The sequence below is a fragment of the Microcaecilia unicolor genome, chromosome 5 (genome assembly GCF_901765095.1).
Source record: "Microcaecilia unicolor chromosome 5, aMicUni1.1, whole genome shotgun sequence".
Lineage (NCBI taxonomy): Eukaryota > Metazoa > Chordata > Amphibia > Gymnophiona > Siphonopidae > Microcaecilia > Microcaecilia unicolor.
The window spans coordinates 357,984,654-358,001,435 of record NC_044035.1 but is presented as its reverse complement, the minus strand read 5'-3'; the positions used below and the strand labels follow the sequence as shown (position 1 = coordinate 358,001,435).

The 16,782-nt window shown below is 45.1% G+C and overlaps 1 protein-coding gene across 2 annotated transcripts in view; it reads left to right on the top strand.

The window, feature by feature from the left end:
* Positions 1-15,841, top strand: part of LOC115469953 (sulfotransferase family cytosolic 2B member 1-like) — a 47,123-nt gene extending 31,282 nt beyond the window's left edge. The window contains exons 3-8 of one of the 2 annotated variants that reach the window (XR_003942096.1): positions 3,400-3,526; positions 4,727-4,821; positions 10,798-10,978; positions 12,513-12,674; positions 14,901-14,985; positions 15,575-15,841. Coding sequence is in view for 1 of the 2 variants with exons in the window: in XM_030202752.1 (XP_030058612.1) it covers positions 3,400-3,526; positions 4,727-4,821; positions 10,798-10,978; positions 12,513-12,628 (519 nt within the window). In the remaining variant the exon portion in view is untranslated. Of the gene's footprint in view, positions 1-3,399; positions 3,527-4,726; positions 4,822-10,797; positions 10,979-12,512; positions 12,950-14,900; positions 14,986-15,574 lie in introns of those variants that run through there. The other variant, XM_030202752.1, reaches the window with a different exon arrangement.
* The last annotated feature ends 941 nt before the right edge of the window (positions 15,842-16,782 follow it).

Here is a 16,782-nt window from a genome sequence, read left to right as displayed (position 1 = left end):
CTTTCTTTGGTACCACAAAGTAAATGGAGTAACGTCCCTTGCCAATCTGATTTTTTGGCACCGGAACGACCGCACCCAGGCGGATCAGGTTGTCCAAGGTCTGCTGCACTGCCACAGCTTTGACCGGAGACTTGCAGGGAGAGAGTACAAACCCGTCTCTTAAGGGTCGGCAGAACTCTAGCTTGTAGCCGTCTCTGATGACTTCCAGCACCCAAGCTTGTGAAGTTACTGTGGTCCGCTCACCCAGAAACGAGGACAGCCGTCCTCCAATCTGCACTGGGGCGTGGACCAAGGCCCCGTCACTGGGTACGAGACCCTGGGGGAGGACCGGAGGGAGCACCTCCGGGACGGCGGTCTCTGCGAAATGAATGCTGCTTGGGGGAGAAAAACCTCTTGAAGGAAGAGGGGGCAGAGGAGCCCGACCTGCCCGGGCGGTACCGACGGGCTTCCTGAAACCGTCCTCTGGAGGTACCGGGACGAGTACTAGCCCGAGCCCTGACCTCTGGTAACTTCTGCCCTTAGACGTGCCGAGATCGGTCACGATTTTCTCCAGCTCGACCCCAAAGAGCAGCTTGCCTTTAAAAGGCAATCTAGCCAGGCGGGATTTAGAGGCGTGGTCAGCAGACCAATGTTTCAGCCAAAGCCACCGCCGCGCAGAGACTGTCTGAGCAATGCCTTTAGCTGAGGCTCTCAAGACATCATACAGCAAGTCTGCCAAATAGGCTAGGCCCGATTCCAGGGCCGGCCAATCAACCCTCAAGGAATGATCCGAGGGGGAAGCCCGCTGCACCATAGTCAGGCACGCCCTGGCCACATAGGAACCGCAAACCGAGGCCTGCAAACTTAAAGCAGTTGCCTCAAAGGACGACCTTAAGGCCGCCTCCAATCTTCTGTCTTGGGCGTCCTTTAGGGCCGTGCCACCTTCCACCGGCAAAGCCGTTTTCTTAGTCACCGCAGTGATTAAAGAATCCACAGTAGGCCACAGATAGGCCTCACGTTCACTTTCAGGTAAAGGATAGAGGCGGGACATAGCCCTAGCCACCTTGAGGCTCGCTTTCGGGACATCCCATTGAGCCGAAATTAAGGTGTGCATGGCATCATGCACGTGGAAGGTTCTAGGCGGGCGCTTCGTCCCCAGCATAATGGCAGAGCCAACAGGGGCTGAGGGAGAGACGTCCTCCGGAGAGGAAATCTTCAAAATGCCCATGGCCTGCACTAACAGGTTGGGCAAATCCTCTGGGCTAAACGCGCTGCAGAGGGGTCATCCGCTCCATCCGAGCGGGGATCCGTCTCCTCCAAGGAATCCGCAAAGGACCGTTGGGAGACCTCAGACACGCTGCCCTCATCTACATCGGAGGAGACACAGTCCTCCAAGGCCTGGAAATCAACCCGAGGGCGTTTACCTCTGGGAACCTCAACCTCTTTATCAGAAGAGGGAGCAGGGGCAGCGTTGTGCATGAGGAAAGCCTGATGCAGCAGCAAAACAAACTCGGGGGAGAAACCCCCCAGACTGTGCACTTCCGCAGCCTGGGCAACAGCCCTAGACGCACCCTCAACCGGCGCTCGCAAGAGCGGGGGAGAAACATGCTGCGCATCCAAAATGGCGTCCGGCGCGACACTCCGCGAAGGAGCCGCGCGGGAAGAGCGGCGCTTACTTTAGCCGCTTTGTGCCCTCGCCCAAATTAAGGGCGTTCATGGCATTAATGTCTCCAACCTCAAGGGCGGCCCCGAAGAAGCCGTCCGAGCCGCGTGGCCGGCCAAGATGGCGGAGGCGAGGAGCGGGGGATGGGCGTTTATGGCGGGAAAAACCGCCACGCCGGAGGAAGGACCGGGACATTCATCGGTCACGAAACTGTCACCCAACAAGGGCGAATCAGGCTGTAAGACCCCCGCATCCCCTCTAGAAGCGCTCAAGCGATCCGGGGAGCGACCCTTTGCGCCCTCGCCCTCCGACGCCATATGCCACGAGGAGAAGAATCGGGGAACCCCCTGCCCGCTATAAAAAGGTAAAAATTACCTGCTTGCCGCTCCGAGCTGTAACGAACTGGTGTCCCAGTGAGTAGCTGCAATAAACGTTTAAATAAACGTCGAAATAAACGCCTTTAAGGACGTTTAAAATTTTTTTTTTTTTTTAAACGGAGCCAGCGGGAGGGGGGAGAAAAGGAGGGACCTGGCACCACCAGGTTTGCACTTGCTCAAAAGAGCCCTCAACCCCAGGCCTCAACAAAACCTAAGGATTAGGCTTGGAGGCCTAGCCAGAGCTGCTGCTGTGTGTGACCACCACCTGCTGAGATAGAGAACATACTGAGGAGTTTCCGGCAGCACATGACCACATATAGGGAGGCAAAAGTTTGCTCTCTATCTCCACCTGCTGGTAGATGGACACAACCCACCAGTCTATGGATTGATCAGCTTGATGATATGGAAGAGGAGTTTGAACAGTATGTGGAAACAGATAGGGAGCCAATGAAGTGACTTCAGAGGGCTAATATGAGTGTAACATATGATACAAAATCACAAAAGGGTATTCATTCATTCAAATAAGGGTTTTGATAATGTGCTCAGAAAGGAAGGGATGAATTTTGATGATATTATAGAAATGACAGGTTTTAGCAGCCTGGTGGATTTGTGCAGAGAAAGACAGAGATTGGAGTCAAAGATGACCACAAGGTTACAAGCTGATGAGATGGGCAAGATGAGAGTTTTATCCATAGAAAATGGGGAAAGATAAGAAGCCCAGTCTTGGACATGTTTAGTTTCAGTTGGCAGAGAGACGTCCAGGCAGCAATATAGGGCAGGTAGGCTGAGACTTGGCCTTGGATTCCTGCTTCCAGAGACCACTGGATAAAAAGGTGTGGAGAATACTGGGAAAGGTGGTGTCCAAGTTACAGTTGCAGGGGTCAGAACAAGAGCCGCAGGCCCCCTTCCTATCTGCTCAAAGACTACAAAACAAAGAAAGTCTTACAGAGGATCAAAAGGTCTCAGTACAAGTAAAACCTGCTTCTCAACCACTATGTACTAGGCTGTTTTACTGCTAGTGAGTGAACCCGGGAAGTTGAATGATGCTTGAAATTTTAGGAAATCTGCAGAGGGTTATTTATTTATTTTATTTATTTGTTGCATTTGTATCCTATATTTTCCCACCTATTTGCAGGCTCAATGTGGCTTACAATTTTCCGCCATGACTAATGCCATTTCAGAATACAGATACAATTGGTAATACATATAGAACATGGATGATATAATGAACAGTCAGGTAACACATATTTAACATGGATTACATACAATTGGTATCCTTTCAAGAAGACTGTAGGGAATGTTTAACAGTAAGGCTACGAATGTCTTCCTATCTGCTTCTGTGGCCCTTGTTAATATTTCTTTGGCTCTCTTGTTTCCCAGGTGATTTACATGGTCCGCAATCCTAAAGATGTGGCTGTTTCTTATTACCACTTCCACAAGTTTGCAAAGTTTCTGCCGGAGCCTGGGAACTTTGGGAAATTCTTGGACAGGTTCCTGAATGGCACAGGTTGGTTTCTCAGGCCTCTCCCAGAGGCTGAAATCCATCAACAATGCTACAGGGATCACTTTCGGAGGAACTGTGACTTAGGGTTACTAACTTTTCTCAAACTATAACTGGATACCCAGCAATGGGGGGTAGAGAGGAGGAGGTGGAGATAGAGGAAGGAAGGAAGGAAGGAAGGGGTGGGCATGGGGTCCTCTCTGAGACTCAAGATGGGGCATATGCATTGAACTTTAGAAACATAGAAAACATAGAAATATAGAAAAATAAAGGTGATAAAGATCATCCACAGTCTATCTACTATCCCATCCTGTCCCCTAGAGATCCTATGTGCTTGTCCCAAGCTCTCTTGAATTCAGTTTCATATCCACCACCGTTACTGGGAAGCCGTTCCACGAATTCATCGCCCTCTCCGTGAAGAAGTATTTCCTTAGGTTACTTCTGAGTCTATCCCCTTTCACCTTCATCCTAAGCCCCCTCATTCCAGAGCTTCCTTTCAATTACATAAGTACATGCCACACTGGGACAGACCAAAGGTCCATCAAGCCCAGCATCCTGTTTCCAACAGTGGCCAATCCAGGTCACAAATACCTGGCAAGATCCCAAAAAAGTACAAAACATTTTATGCTGCTTATCCCAGAAATAAGTAGTGGATTTTCCCCAAGTCAATTCAATAATGGTCTATGGACTTTTCCATTAGGAAGCCATCCAGACCTTTTTTATACCCTGCTAAGCTAACTGCCTTTACCACATTCTCTGGCAACGAATTCCAGCATTTAATTGCACATTGAGTGAAGAAACATTTTCTCCGATTCGTATTAAATTTACTACTTTGTAGCTTCATCATATTTTTGAAAGAGTAAACAAACGATTCACATCTACCCGTTCCACTCCACTCATTATTTTATAGACATCTATCATATCTCCCCTCAGCCATCTTTTCTCCAAGCTGAAGAGCCCTAGCAGCTTTAGCCTTTCCTCATATTGTGAGATGAGTCCCTCAGTGATCACTCCACCCCTGAAGGGTGGCCTGGCATTTGAGTACCGGCACCTTTTTTGCTAGAAAAATTGCACTGCTTATAAGACATCACTGACTCAGTTAATTGCTCTCATATAACCTCTTTCTCTTCTCCCAAGTTAGTAGACATGAGAGGAGCTGGTCCAGTGGTGAATGACAAGACTCTTGTCTCTCATTTCCTCTTCCAGTGCATTATGGATCCTGGTTTCAGCATGTGAAGGGCTGGTTGAGGCACCAGGAGAACGCATCATTCTTTTTAATCACCTATGAGGACATGCATAGGGTAAGAACATACACAAGCTGGGAACCTGCACATGACAAGGACATGTACACATAAAGACACACAGAGATACCTCTGTAGCTATTGCTCTGGAAGACCTTCCCCTGAGCTCTCTATCAGGCATACTTATACTCAGGAATTTTGGGGTGCACAGCTAAAAGTAATCTCCCATTTTGCTTCTCTAGTACATAGTTCTAGTAGCAGTACTAGAGGGGCAGGATGGGATACATCTGAGGTTATGGAAGGAACTTAGGAAAGTTCTAATCTTTTCTATGCATCTTTAGTCGGGAGTGGTTCCGGAGGACTGGAGAAGGGTTGATGTGGTCTCTTTCCACAAAAGCAGAAATGAGGAGGTTGGGAATTACTGGACAGTTAGTCTGAACTCTGTGGTGAGTAAATTAATAGAAATGCTTGTAAAACAGAGAATAGTGAGGTTTCTGGAATCCAATGGATTGCAGGACCTGAGGCAGCATGGTTTCACTAGAGGCTGAGTTAGAAACTGGTCGAGTGGAAGACAACAGAGGGTATTGATAAATGGAGTTCATCGTCAGGCATGGTGTGGCAGGGAGAGGAGGAAGTCTGCAGGTTTGCCAGAGTCTTAAGAGCAGAGGCACTATGGTTATGTGCTTTGAGATGCTTTGCACTCACGGACAGAGAGATCTCTCACTTGGAGAGTTTTTGTTACACTGTCTATAAATAGGAAGCATTTGCAGTAGCTTCAGATAGCCGGAGCTTCTCCTGGATACGGCCTCTACTGCTGCAGGTCCTCAGGTATATTTTGACACACCTACACTAGGAGAAGTCATTATGGTTACCTCCCAGGCAACAGACATACGTGTAGTGAGAGCATATAGCGATATGGTTTTTGAACATTGTGGGCAACTTTTAAAGTCCAGTTTTCTTGGTTTGGTTGTGTGTCCTGCAACCATAATGGACAGCAGCAAGGTCAGTTTCAAAAGGGGTATTTGGAAGCTCTATAATTATGAGTGAGATCAGAAAATCTGTCTAGATTTTAAGGTGGATAAAACAGACTTGGCAAGCAGGCTAGTAAGAGTGGCATTTGCCACCAGGATGAGAGCTTCACACAGGGCCAGAAAGTAACATAGTAGATGACGGCAGAAAAAGACCTGCACGGTCCATCCAGTCTGCCCAACAAGACAACTCATATGTGCTACTTTTTGTGTATACCCTACTTTGATTTGTACCTGTGCTCTTCAGGGCACAGACCGTATAAGTCTGCCCAGCACTATCCCCGCCTCCCAACTACCAGCCCCGCCTCCCAACCACCAGCTCTGGCACAGACCGTATAAGTCTGTCCAGCACTATCCCCGACTCCCAACCACCAGCCCCGTCTCCCAACCACCGGCTCTGGCACAGACCGTATAAGTCTGCCCACCACTATCCCCGCCTCCCACCACCGGCTCTGGCACAGACCGTATAAGTCTGCCCAGCACTATCCCTGCCTCCCACCACCGGTTATACTATATTAGGCTATTACTTTTTTATTGGTTGCAATTAGCTCATATGCAATTACTTAAACAACCATTTCTTTTTAACTATACATCTTTATTCAAAAACATACATTAAATAAATCACACCATTGTCTACCAAATTATCAAAAAATACCCCATAAACCCAACCATTCAACACACCCCACACACTCTCCCACTCTCATCAGGCCCACTCACCCACTCATAACAATCCAAAATACCCATACTCCTGGAGAAAAAGTCTATAATCCTCTATTGAGATAGAAATGGGGAAAGCCACTGCTGGATTTGGTAGCATGGAATCTTGCTACTCTTTGGGATTGACCTGGATTGGCCACTGTTAGAAGCATGATACTGGAATGGATGAACTATCAGTCTGTCCAGTATGGCTATTCTTATGTAAGACTTCCAGATTTGTCTGGGCTCTTGTACAGTAGCTCAAAACAGGCGCCATGAGGTGGTGACATTACCTATGTGTGGCTTGTCCATGCAGAAATGGAGTTCACTTTGAGAATAGGAGACTTACACTGGAACTAGTTCTTGGTCCTTTTTTTTTTAACATTTTTTTTTATAAGTGATATGGTTGAAGGGCTGTCTGGTAAAGTTTGTCTCTTTGTAGATGATATCAAAATCTGTGATAGAGGAAACACCCTGGAAGGTGTGGATAACAAGAGGAGGGATCTAGTGAAGCTTTAAGAATGGTCTAGAATTTGGCAAATATTTAATGCTAAAAAATGCATCTGGGTTACAAAACTTGAAGGAGCAGTACAGTTTAGGATATGAAATATTTCTGTGCCTGAAAAGAGGAGAGGGATTTGGGGATGACCATATGTCATGACCTTAAGTTGAAGTAGGAAGAGTGTAACAGGCCACAGATGGAACCACAAAGCGGAATCAGAAGTCAAAGGAAGCAATATTTATTCAAAGGCCAAAACAGTCCGTGTTTCGGCAATTGCCTGCATCAGGAGTCAGTCAGAAGTACAGCATAGGACATCATTCTATAAAATTCTTCTCAACAAGAATAAATGAGAACACACGAAAGGTCCTCTACAGTACTACAAAAAGCAATGGCTGTTGCCTGTGCCATAAGCCAAAACACGGGCCGTGTCGGGTCTTTGAATAAATATTGCTTCTTTCCTCAGACTTCTGACATTTTGTGTTGTTACTCCCTCCGATTTGCCTGCTATGATCTTAAGGTGGCCAAACAGATAGAAAGGGTAACAGCAAAAGCCAAAAAGATGCTTGGATGCATATGGAGAGGAATGGCCAGCAGGAAAAAGGAGATGATAGTGCCTCTGTGTACAGTGGGGGAAATAAGTATTTGATCCCTTGCTGATTTTGTAAGTTTGCCCACTGACAAAGACATGAGCAGCCCATAATTGAAGGGTAGGTTATTGGTAACAGTGAGAGATATGGAAAGTATGTGAATTTATTTGCATTCTGCAGAGGGAAATAAGTATTTGATCCCCCACCAACCAGTAAGAGATCTGGCCCCTACAGACCAGGTAGATGCTCCAAATCAACTCGTTACCTGCATGACAGACAGCTGTCGGCAATGGTCACCTGTATGAAAGACACCTGTCCACAGACTCAGTGAATCAGTCAGACTCTAACCTCTACAAAATGGCCAAGAGCAAGGAGCTGTCTAAGGATGTCAGGGACAAGATCATACACCTGCACAAGGCTGGAATGGGCTACAAAACCATCAGTAAGACGCTGGGCGAGAAGGAGACAACTGTTGGTGCCATAGTAAGAAAATGGAAGAAGTACAAAATGACTGTCAATCGACAAAGATCTGGGGCTCCACGCAAAATCTCACCTCGTGGGGTATCCTTGATCATGAGGAAGGTTAGAAATCAGCCTACAACTACAAGGGGGAACTTGTCAATGATCTCAAGGCAGCTGGGACCACTGTCACCACGAAAACCATTGGTAACACATTACGACATAACGGATTGCAATCCTGCAGTGCCCGCAAGGTCCCCCTGCTCCGGAAGGCACATGTGACGGCCCGTCTGAAGTTTGCCAGTGAACACCTGGATGATGCCGAGAGTGATTGGGAGAAGGTGCTGTGGTCAGATGAGACAAAAATTGAGCTCTTTGGCATGAACTCAACTCGCCGTGTTTGGAGGAAGAGAAATGCTGCCTATGACCCAAAGAACACCGTCCCCACTGTCAAGCATGGAGGTGGAAATGTTATGTTTTGGGGGTGTTTCTCTGCTAAGGGCACAGGACTACTTCACCGCATCAATGGGAGAATGGATGGGGCCATGTACCGTACAATTCTGAGTGACAACCTCCTTCCCTCCGCCAGGGCCTTAAAAATGGGTCGTGGCTGGGTCTTCCAGCACGACAATGACCCAAAACATACAGCCAAGGCAACAAAGGAGTGGCTCAGGAAGAAGCACATTAGGGTCATGGAGTGGCCTAGCCAGTCACCAGACCTTAATCCCATTGAAAACTTATGGAGGGAGCTGAAGCTGCGAGTTGCCAAGCGACAGCCCAGAACTCTTAATGATTTAGAGATGATCTGCAAAGAGGAGTGGACCAAAATTCCTCCTGACATGTGTGCAAACCTCATCATCAACTACAGAAGACGTCTGACCGCTGTGCTTGCCAACAAGGGTTTTGCCACCAAGTATTAGGTCTTGTTTGCCAGAGGGATTAAATACTTATTTCCCTCTGCAGAATGCAAATAAATTCATATACTTTCCACAATGTGATTTTCCGGATTTAATTTGTGATGTGCTATCTCTCACTGTTACCAATAACCTACCCTTCAATTATGGGCTGCTCATGTCTTTGTCAGTGGGCAAACTTACAAAATCAGCAAGGGATCAAATACTTATTTCCCCCACTGTAAGCATCTGGTGAGACTCATTTGAGAACTATGTACAGTTCTGGAGACCGCAGCTTCAAAAAGATATAAACAAGAGGGAATTAGTTCAGAGGGCGGCAACTAAAATGGTCAGTGGTTTTCATCATAAAGAATATGGGGAAAGACTTGAAGATCTCAGTACATGAAGAAAGATGGGAGAAGAGATATGATAGAGACGTTTAAATCTCTCTATGGCATAAATGCACAGGAGACAACTGAATGGAAGCTGTGGAATGAGGGGGCACCGGATGAAGATTGAAAAGGGATTCAAGAGTAATCTAAGGAATTGGGGGATGCCAGAGGGATAGGGGAGGGGCAGAGAGCAAGGGGGTGTGGGGGCAGGGAGAAAATGTTGTGCCCATCCACTTTGCGCTCAGGTCCACCCAAAACTGGCAGTCTGGCTACACTACTGTTCCATGAAAGTGTACAGCACTAGTCTTGGTTTCATGGAAGTGTGGAGTGCCAGGGACTGCACTGGCCTTGGTTGCATGGAAGGGAACCTTAGTACTAATGACTATTTCTTATACACACAGAAGCATTCGCCAACTTTATTTCTGCCTCTTTCGGTAAGGGGAATAAACCATTAATGACCTTTGGTTTTCTAGTGTAAATTGAGATTATGATTTAAAGGTGCAGTTTGCTTCAATGTTTTCTTTTAAAGATGCTTTAACTAGATATACTATATGTCATTCAACATCTACCACTGATATTTTGGATTTTTGTCATGGCTTGTATAGCCAGATGCTTAGACTGCTCTTGACAGAACTGCCTGTCTGGGTGGATGTGGGGAACAGTGATATCATGCTGCTTTTAGCCCACGATGACACCATGAGCAGGAGACTCCGGGTCAGCCTATATGAACATAAGAATAGCCATACTGGGTCAGAGCAATGGTCCATGTAGCCCAGGATTCTGTTTCCAGCAGTGGCCAATCCAGGGCACAAGTACCTGGCAGAAACCCAAATAGTAGCAACAGTCCATGCTACAAATCCCAGGGCTTCCCCCTATCTCAATAACAGACCATGGACTTTTCCTCCAGGAACTTGTCCAAACCTTCTTTAAACTGAGATACGCTAACCACTGTTACCACATCCTCCAGCAAAGAGTTCCAGAGCTTAACTACTTGTTGAGTGAAAAAATATTCCCTCCTGGGAAACCTCACGCAAACATGAGAAACAAGACGAAAAAGTGAGGCAGACTCGAAGAGGATATTAAAATGTCAGAGTTTTAATGGTAACAAGTCATAAAATGACCCAACACAGTCATGTTTTGGTACAAGGGCCTACCTTAGGGGTCAAACAAATCAGAATGTCTTGAAAAGCTTGCCTTAAAAAAGATTTTGAAATCCTGGATATTAAAACTGCTGTAACTTCCCAAATAAAGAGCCGCTCTGCGATGCAACTACATCTTGCCGGGAAGCCGGTGACGTAATCAAAGTATTATCATGTAATTTCCACACTTCCAAGCTTAAATTCTTCACAAGTATAAACTCTAGATTGGTGTGTCCTGTGATCTCAGTTGCAGAGTATGAAGTCAGGTTATTTCCCGCTGATAGTGGCACAAGCAGGCAGGTTTTACCCTCTTCTCAATACTTGACCTCTCTGTTTCTAGGAGCTGAGGTGCTCCATCGAGAGACTCTGTGGCTTTCTCAACCATTCCCTGAGCTCTGAAGAGCTGGACCGTGTGGAGGAGCACTGCAGCTTCGGCAACATGAGCCAGAACAGAATGGTAAATTGCACACTGATCTCCCCAGAGATCCTGGACCACAGCAAAGGCAAATTTATGAGGAAAGGTAAGCAACCCTGCACAGCAGAGCATTTATACAAGGATCTGGAGAATCATGAAAGCTGAGCATTGTTACAGAGACCTGGGGAATCCTAAAAGCAGAGCATTGACACAGGGACACGTGGAACCCTGATATCAGAGCACTGCCAAAGGGACCTGGGGTATCCTAACAGCAGACCATTGACACAGGGACCCCTGAAATCAGAGCATTGACACAGGGACCTGGGGAACCTTGAAATCAGAATATTGATACAGGGACCCAGGGAACCCTGATATCACAGCATTGACATAGGGATCTGGGGACCCCCTGAAGGCAGAGTATTGACACAAGGGCCTGAGCCAATGCTGCATACCCTAGAGGTTGTGACAGGGGCCCAAGGACATCTTTAAATCAGTGCTTGTTTTCTGAGCTGTGCTGTGTCCTGATAAAAAGGAAAATTCAATTGCCTTCTATATAAAACTTGTGTAAGGAAAGGAGGTGCTGGCTGCTGAGATCTCAAGTAGGACCAGCCTCATGGAAAGGGGTGGAAGATGAAGGCGACTCATTTCATCAGCCATGGAGATGTGAAGATCATTGTGTGATGAATACAACTGATGCTGGAGCCTTCCATGGACCATCGATTAGTAGGGATGCACAGGCCCCTCCCTCACTTCAAACTGACCTTGAGTCTTTTTGTTGCTGCTGAGTTATTATGATAAAGCTCTCTGTGTAATCTTGTGTCTAAGAACTTGAAATTTCCTTAATTTGTGGAAACCCTGAACTTGCCCCGTATAAGGCTATGGCTGGTGGCTGCTAATTAGTATTGTAGCCTGGGAACCAGGAGACCTGCTGTGGCCTGAGGTACCCGGCATTGTCTTCATACAGATTGAAAGCACTTCAGGGAAGGGGGTCATTATTCTCATTCCAGTCCACTGAGCCATACATATAGCGAAACAGATAAACTGTTACAGGCTTCGGCCTCTTCCCTTTTATCAGATCCCTTCAACTGAAGACAAGGGGATGGATGGACAGCATACCATAGTCAGGGCTGGCCCAACCATTAGGCAAGACTAGGTGGTCACCTACAGCATCAGCTTCTGAGGGGCAGTAAAGAGCAGCTGCAATGAAGGCAAAACAATAAATCCTGACAAACCCATCAATGTGTACTTTTACCTACAGGAAGGGTAGATAAGCCCACTTACCCAGGTAACAAAACTTTTCATAACATGATGTCTTTGTGTGTGTGGGTGGGGGGAAGAGATAGATTAGGAACTTGAAAATTAACTAAAGGTGATGTAAGACTGAAGGTTTGCTTAGGTCATCCAGCGCTCTTGCACCTGGCCATAAGTCCATCAGATAAAAGGTTCAAACAAACCTAAATTTAAATGATAATTAATAATCTCTCTCCCCCCTCCAATTAAAGCAGCATCTTAGCTATAAATGGAGAATTTGCCTCCCAGCCCATCTGATCCCTGTTTTGCAATGTTGGCTTTTAGAGGAGCAGAGGAAGGAGGCTTGTGAATCATTTGGGTTTGATCAAGAACTCTCTTCTTTCTTGCAGGTAAGGTTGGGGATTGGAAGCAGCATTTCACGGTGGCACAGAACAACCTCTTTGAACGCATTTACCAGGAAGAAATGAGCCATTGTAAGCACTGTTTCCTCATGACCCTGGACTGAAACCCATCAGTCGGCAAAGGAGCCATCCGTCCTTGGAACATCACAGGTAGGCTTACGGGGTCACTGTGCTCTTAAATCTGCTGGAACTACCACTGAACTCTGCTTGCTACTGAGGCAGTGAAATAAGATGGCCCAAAACAAAACTGAAAAAGCAAAAACAGTTGTGAATGTTTAAGAGGTCAGAGCTCCTGGTCCTGCCTGAGCTACAATGAGGTTGTGAGTCCCTGGATCTGTGGGAATGTTAGGATGAGTTTCTGAATCCTACTGGTGGCCGGTTCAAATCCCACTGCTGCTCCTTGTGATCTTGGGCAAGTCACTTAACCCTCCACTGCCTCAGGTACAAACTTAGATTGTGAGCGCTCCTGGGACAGAGAAATATCCAGAGTACCTGAATATAACTCACCTTGAGCTACTACTGAAAAAGGTGTGAGCAAAATCTAAATAAATACTGTGAGAATCTGAGTCCCTGGTCACAAGTGAGGAGCAGTCACTTTGTAAATAGATGCATCTTCATCTACCAGTGCTGGTCAAAGTACTTAAGTAAAAGTAAATGGAACCTGCTGTCAATTAGATAGTTGGCCATCTTATTTGATGTCTTCATCTCCAGTTATGTTTACAACTTTACTGTTGGACTGAGTTTGACCTTTATTCTCATCGGGCCTACTGCCAGAAAATTTAAGAGAAATTATTATGATGTCTTTACTGAAAAATCCTAAGGAATCAGATCATCTCATTTCTAATTAAAGGCCAGTAGCATCTATACCTATGTTTACTAAACTTGTGGAAGGCATAAGAACATAAGCACTGCCATACTGGGTCAGACTGAAAGCCCATCAAGCCCAATACCCTGTTTCCAACAGTGGCCAATCCAAGTCACAAATACCTGGTAATGTAATGGTATCAGTTTAAATTGTCAGGATTATTGAAATATATGTAGCATAATTATTGATTGTGCTGAGTCAGATACCAATATAAAAATACAGCTTTGAGATCAGCTAGCCTGAGTTTCATCTCCCCCTCCCTTTTTCCTGGGAAACTTTTGACAGCCAAAGCTTGGCTAGGTAGTTAACACCTCTAGGACTCTGAACAAAAAAACTATTCAAATACAAACAAGTAAGAGGACACTTCAAAGAGTGTTTTTAAGTTTACTCTCTTCCTCTGATCAAAAAGCCTGGCTGGTCAACAGAACAAAGGATCAAAGGTAACCAGTAGATACAAGGAGACAGGAAAACCTGTGACGGTGGGAATCCACACACCTATTGACAAAAGGAAAGTATAATGTGTATCTGCTACAGCGACTGAGCAGGAAGCCTTTTCACTTCAAAAGACCATTTGTCAGCAAAATCCAGACAGGAAGTCTTGTGATGTCATAAGACATGAGACCAAGATACCACAATGCTTTGCAAATGCCCAGGGTCGAGTGCAAACCAGGAAGCAAATGCACACAGGACATGCCCTCATATTTCCCTGAAAACAGACTGTATAAAAAAAGCCTGGAAAAGCCCAGCTCTCCAGCTTCTTGGGACCTGCCTCTTTTTTTGGGATCTGCTGCTCTGGGAACCTGCAGCTTGTCTCGCTGCTGGGAAGACATCTCTGCAACCATGTGCTCATCAATCTGCTGGACCACAGCATGCTTGTAACAAGGACTGTAAGTCAACCTAAAAACCTTTGATTTGAATCTGTTGCTTGATGCACAAATTCTCTGAAATGATCCTTGAAGTTATCTCTCGCTGCAATATTTGCATTTTGAATAAACCCTTTTGAAGCTAAAAATATAGTCTCTTTGTGTTCTGAGCATATGGTATCTTTTAAAGTTATACTGATAGCCCATGAACACTCTTAAAACTTAGTGCCATGCTCTGAGCACATACTTTTAAATCTTGCAGTACATGCTAGTGAAATTACAGAAATATAGCATTTAATTCCTTTGTATTCTTGCAATTGTAAATCATTCTTACCTTATAGGTAAGTGGTGGAGAAATATTAGCGAGTGCTCTTAAAATATTCCCTGCTTTTTGTTCTTAAATATCATATTAGGACTGTGACAATTTTGTAACATTTTTAATGGATATTAAGAACATTTAAATTATTTCTTTGTAACAGTAAGATCCCAACACAGTAAAAACAGACTAGTAAGCTGCTTATCCCAGAATAATCAGTGGCTTTTCCCATCTTAATGGCTTATGGACTTTTCTTGTATGAACATGAAAACCTCTCTTTAAGCCCTGCTAAGCTAACTACTTTTACCACATTCTCTACCACGTTTTCTCAGATTTCACTGTACTACACTCAGCAGTGGGGATGACCAGAATATAAGATGGGCAATAAGCATGGATAGTTGATACCTAAGATCATAAGTACATAAGTACATAAGTAGTGCCATACTGGGAAAGACCAAAGGTCCATCTAGCCCAGCATCCTGTCACCGACAGTGGCCAATCCAGGTCAAGGGCACCTGGCACGCTCCCCAAACGTAAAAACATTCCAGACAAGTTGTACCTAAAAATGAGGAATTTTTCCAGTCCATTTAATAGCGGTCTATGGACTTGTCCTTTAGGAATCTATCTAACCCCTTTTTAAACTCCGTCAAGCTAACCGCCCGTACCACGTTCTCCGGCAATGAATTCCAGAGTCTAATTACACGTTGGGTGAAGAAAAATTTTCTCCGATTCGTTTTAAATTTACCACACTGTAGCTTCAACTCATGCCCTCTAGTCCTAGTATTTTTGGATAGCGTGAACAGTCGCTTCACATCCACCCGATCCATTCCACTCATTATTTTATACACTTCTATCATATCTCCCCTCAGCCGTCTCTTCTCCAAGCTGAAAAGCCCTAGCCTTCTCAGCCTCTCTTCATAGGAAAGTCGTCCCATCCCCACTATCATTTTCGTCGCCCTTCGCTGTACCTTTTCCAATTCTACTATATCTTTTTTGAGATACGGAGACCAGCCGTCACCCACCAGCCTTAGTGCAGCTGATTCTCCAGATCCAGTGCTGAGCAAGGGCTATCCTTGGAGGTCTTCATGCCTGCTCCAATAAATCTGCATGTCTTGTATGCCTCAGTGGGAAAGATAAGGCCTGCACACCATGCTTGATGAGTGCAATGTGTACTGCTACAATAAAAATATATAGACTTCTAAACTAGTACTCTGCTTTGTTAGTGCAGTGGACTTTGATCCTGGGGAACTGAGTTCGATTCCCACTGCAGCTCCTTTTGACTCTGGGCAAGTCACTTAACCCTCCAATGACCCTGGTACAAATAAGTACCTGTATATACTATGTAAACCACTTTGAATGTAGTTGCAAAAAAAACCTCAGAAAAGGTGGTATACCAAGTCCCATTTCCCTTGCTCTTATTACATGCATCATTAGTATTATGCTAACATTGTATTATATCTCTGGCATTTGAATTTCATTGCTGTTAAATGTATATATTTTTGATACTGTTTCACAGTAGGTCTATTAGGTTTCAATTTACTGTTTTCAAGTTTACTTACTACTACTACTACTACTTAACATTTCTAGAGCGCTACTAGGGTTACGCAGCGCTGTACAGTTTAACAAAAAGGACAGTCCCTGCTCAAAAGAGCTTACAATCTAATGGGCGAAGTGTCAAGCGGGGGCAGTCTAGATTTCCTGAATAGAGGTATTTATTGTATGTTTATTCTTGGTTATTTTACTATTGTTATGCTGTTAATAAAATTGTAAGTTTAATGTTAAACTGTACATGCTATACACCGCTCTGGGCGACTCTTTTCATAAAGGTGGTTAATAAATCCCAATAAATAAGAACATAAGAGTAGCCGTACTGGGTCAGACAATGGCCCATCCAGCCCAGGATCCTGTTTTCCAAACAGTGGCCAAAGCAGGTCACAAGTACCAGGCAGAAACCCAAATCGTGACAACACTCCATACTACAAATCCCAGGGCAAGCAGTTGCTTCATGTGTCTGTCTCAATAAATAAAGTTAGTTATCAGTGTACTGGAGTTAGTACCAAAGAGAAGTGTATTTACTGTATGTCGGTGATCTGTCTAGAAACTTTATAGAGAAGCCTTGGTGTGGTATTTTTTTTTTGTTTGAACTTTTTATTTATTTTATTAAAATAATGTTTAAACAAATACAATATAATATACTAAAACACCAAGGCCCTG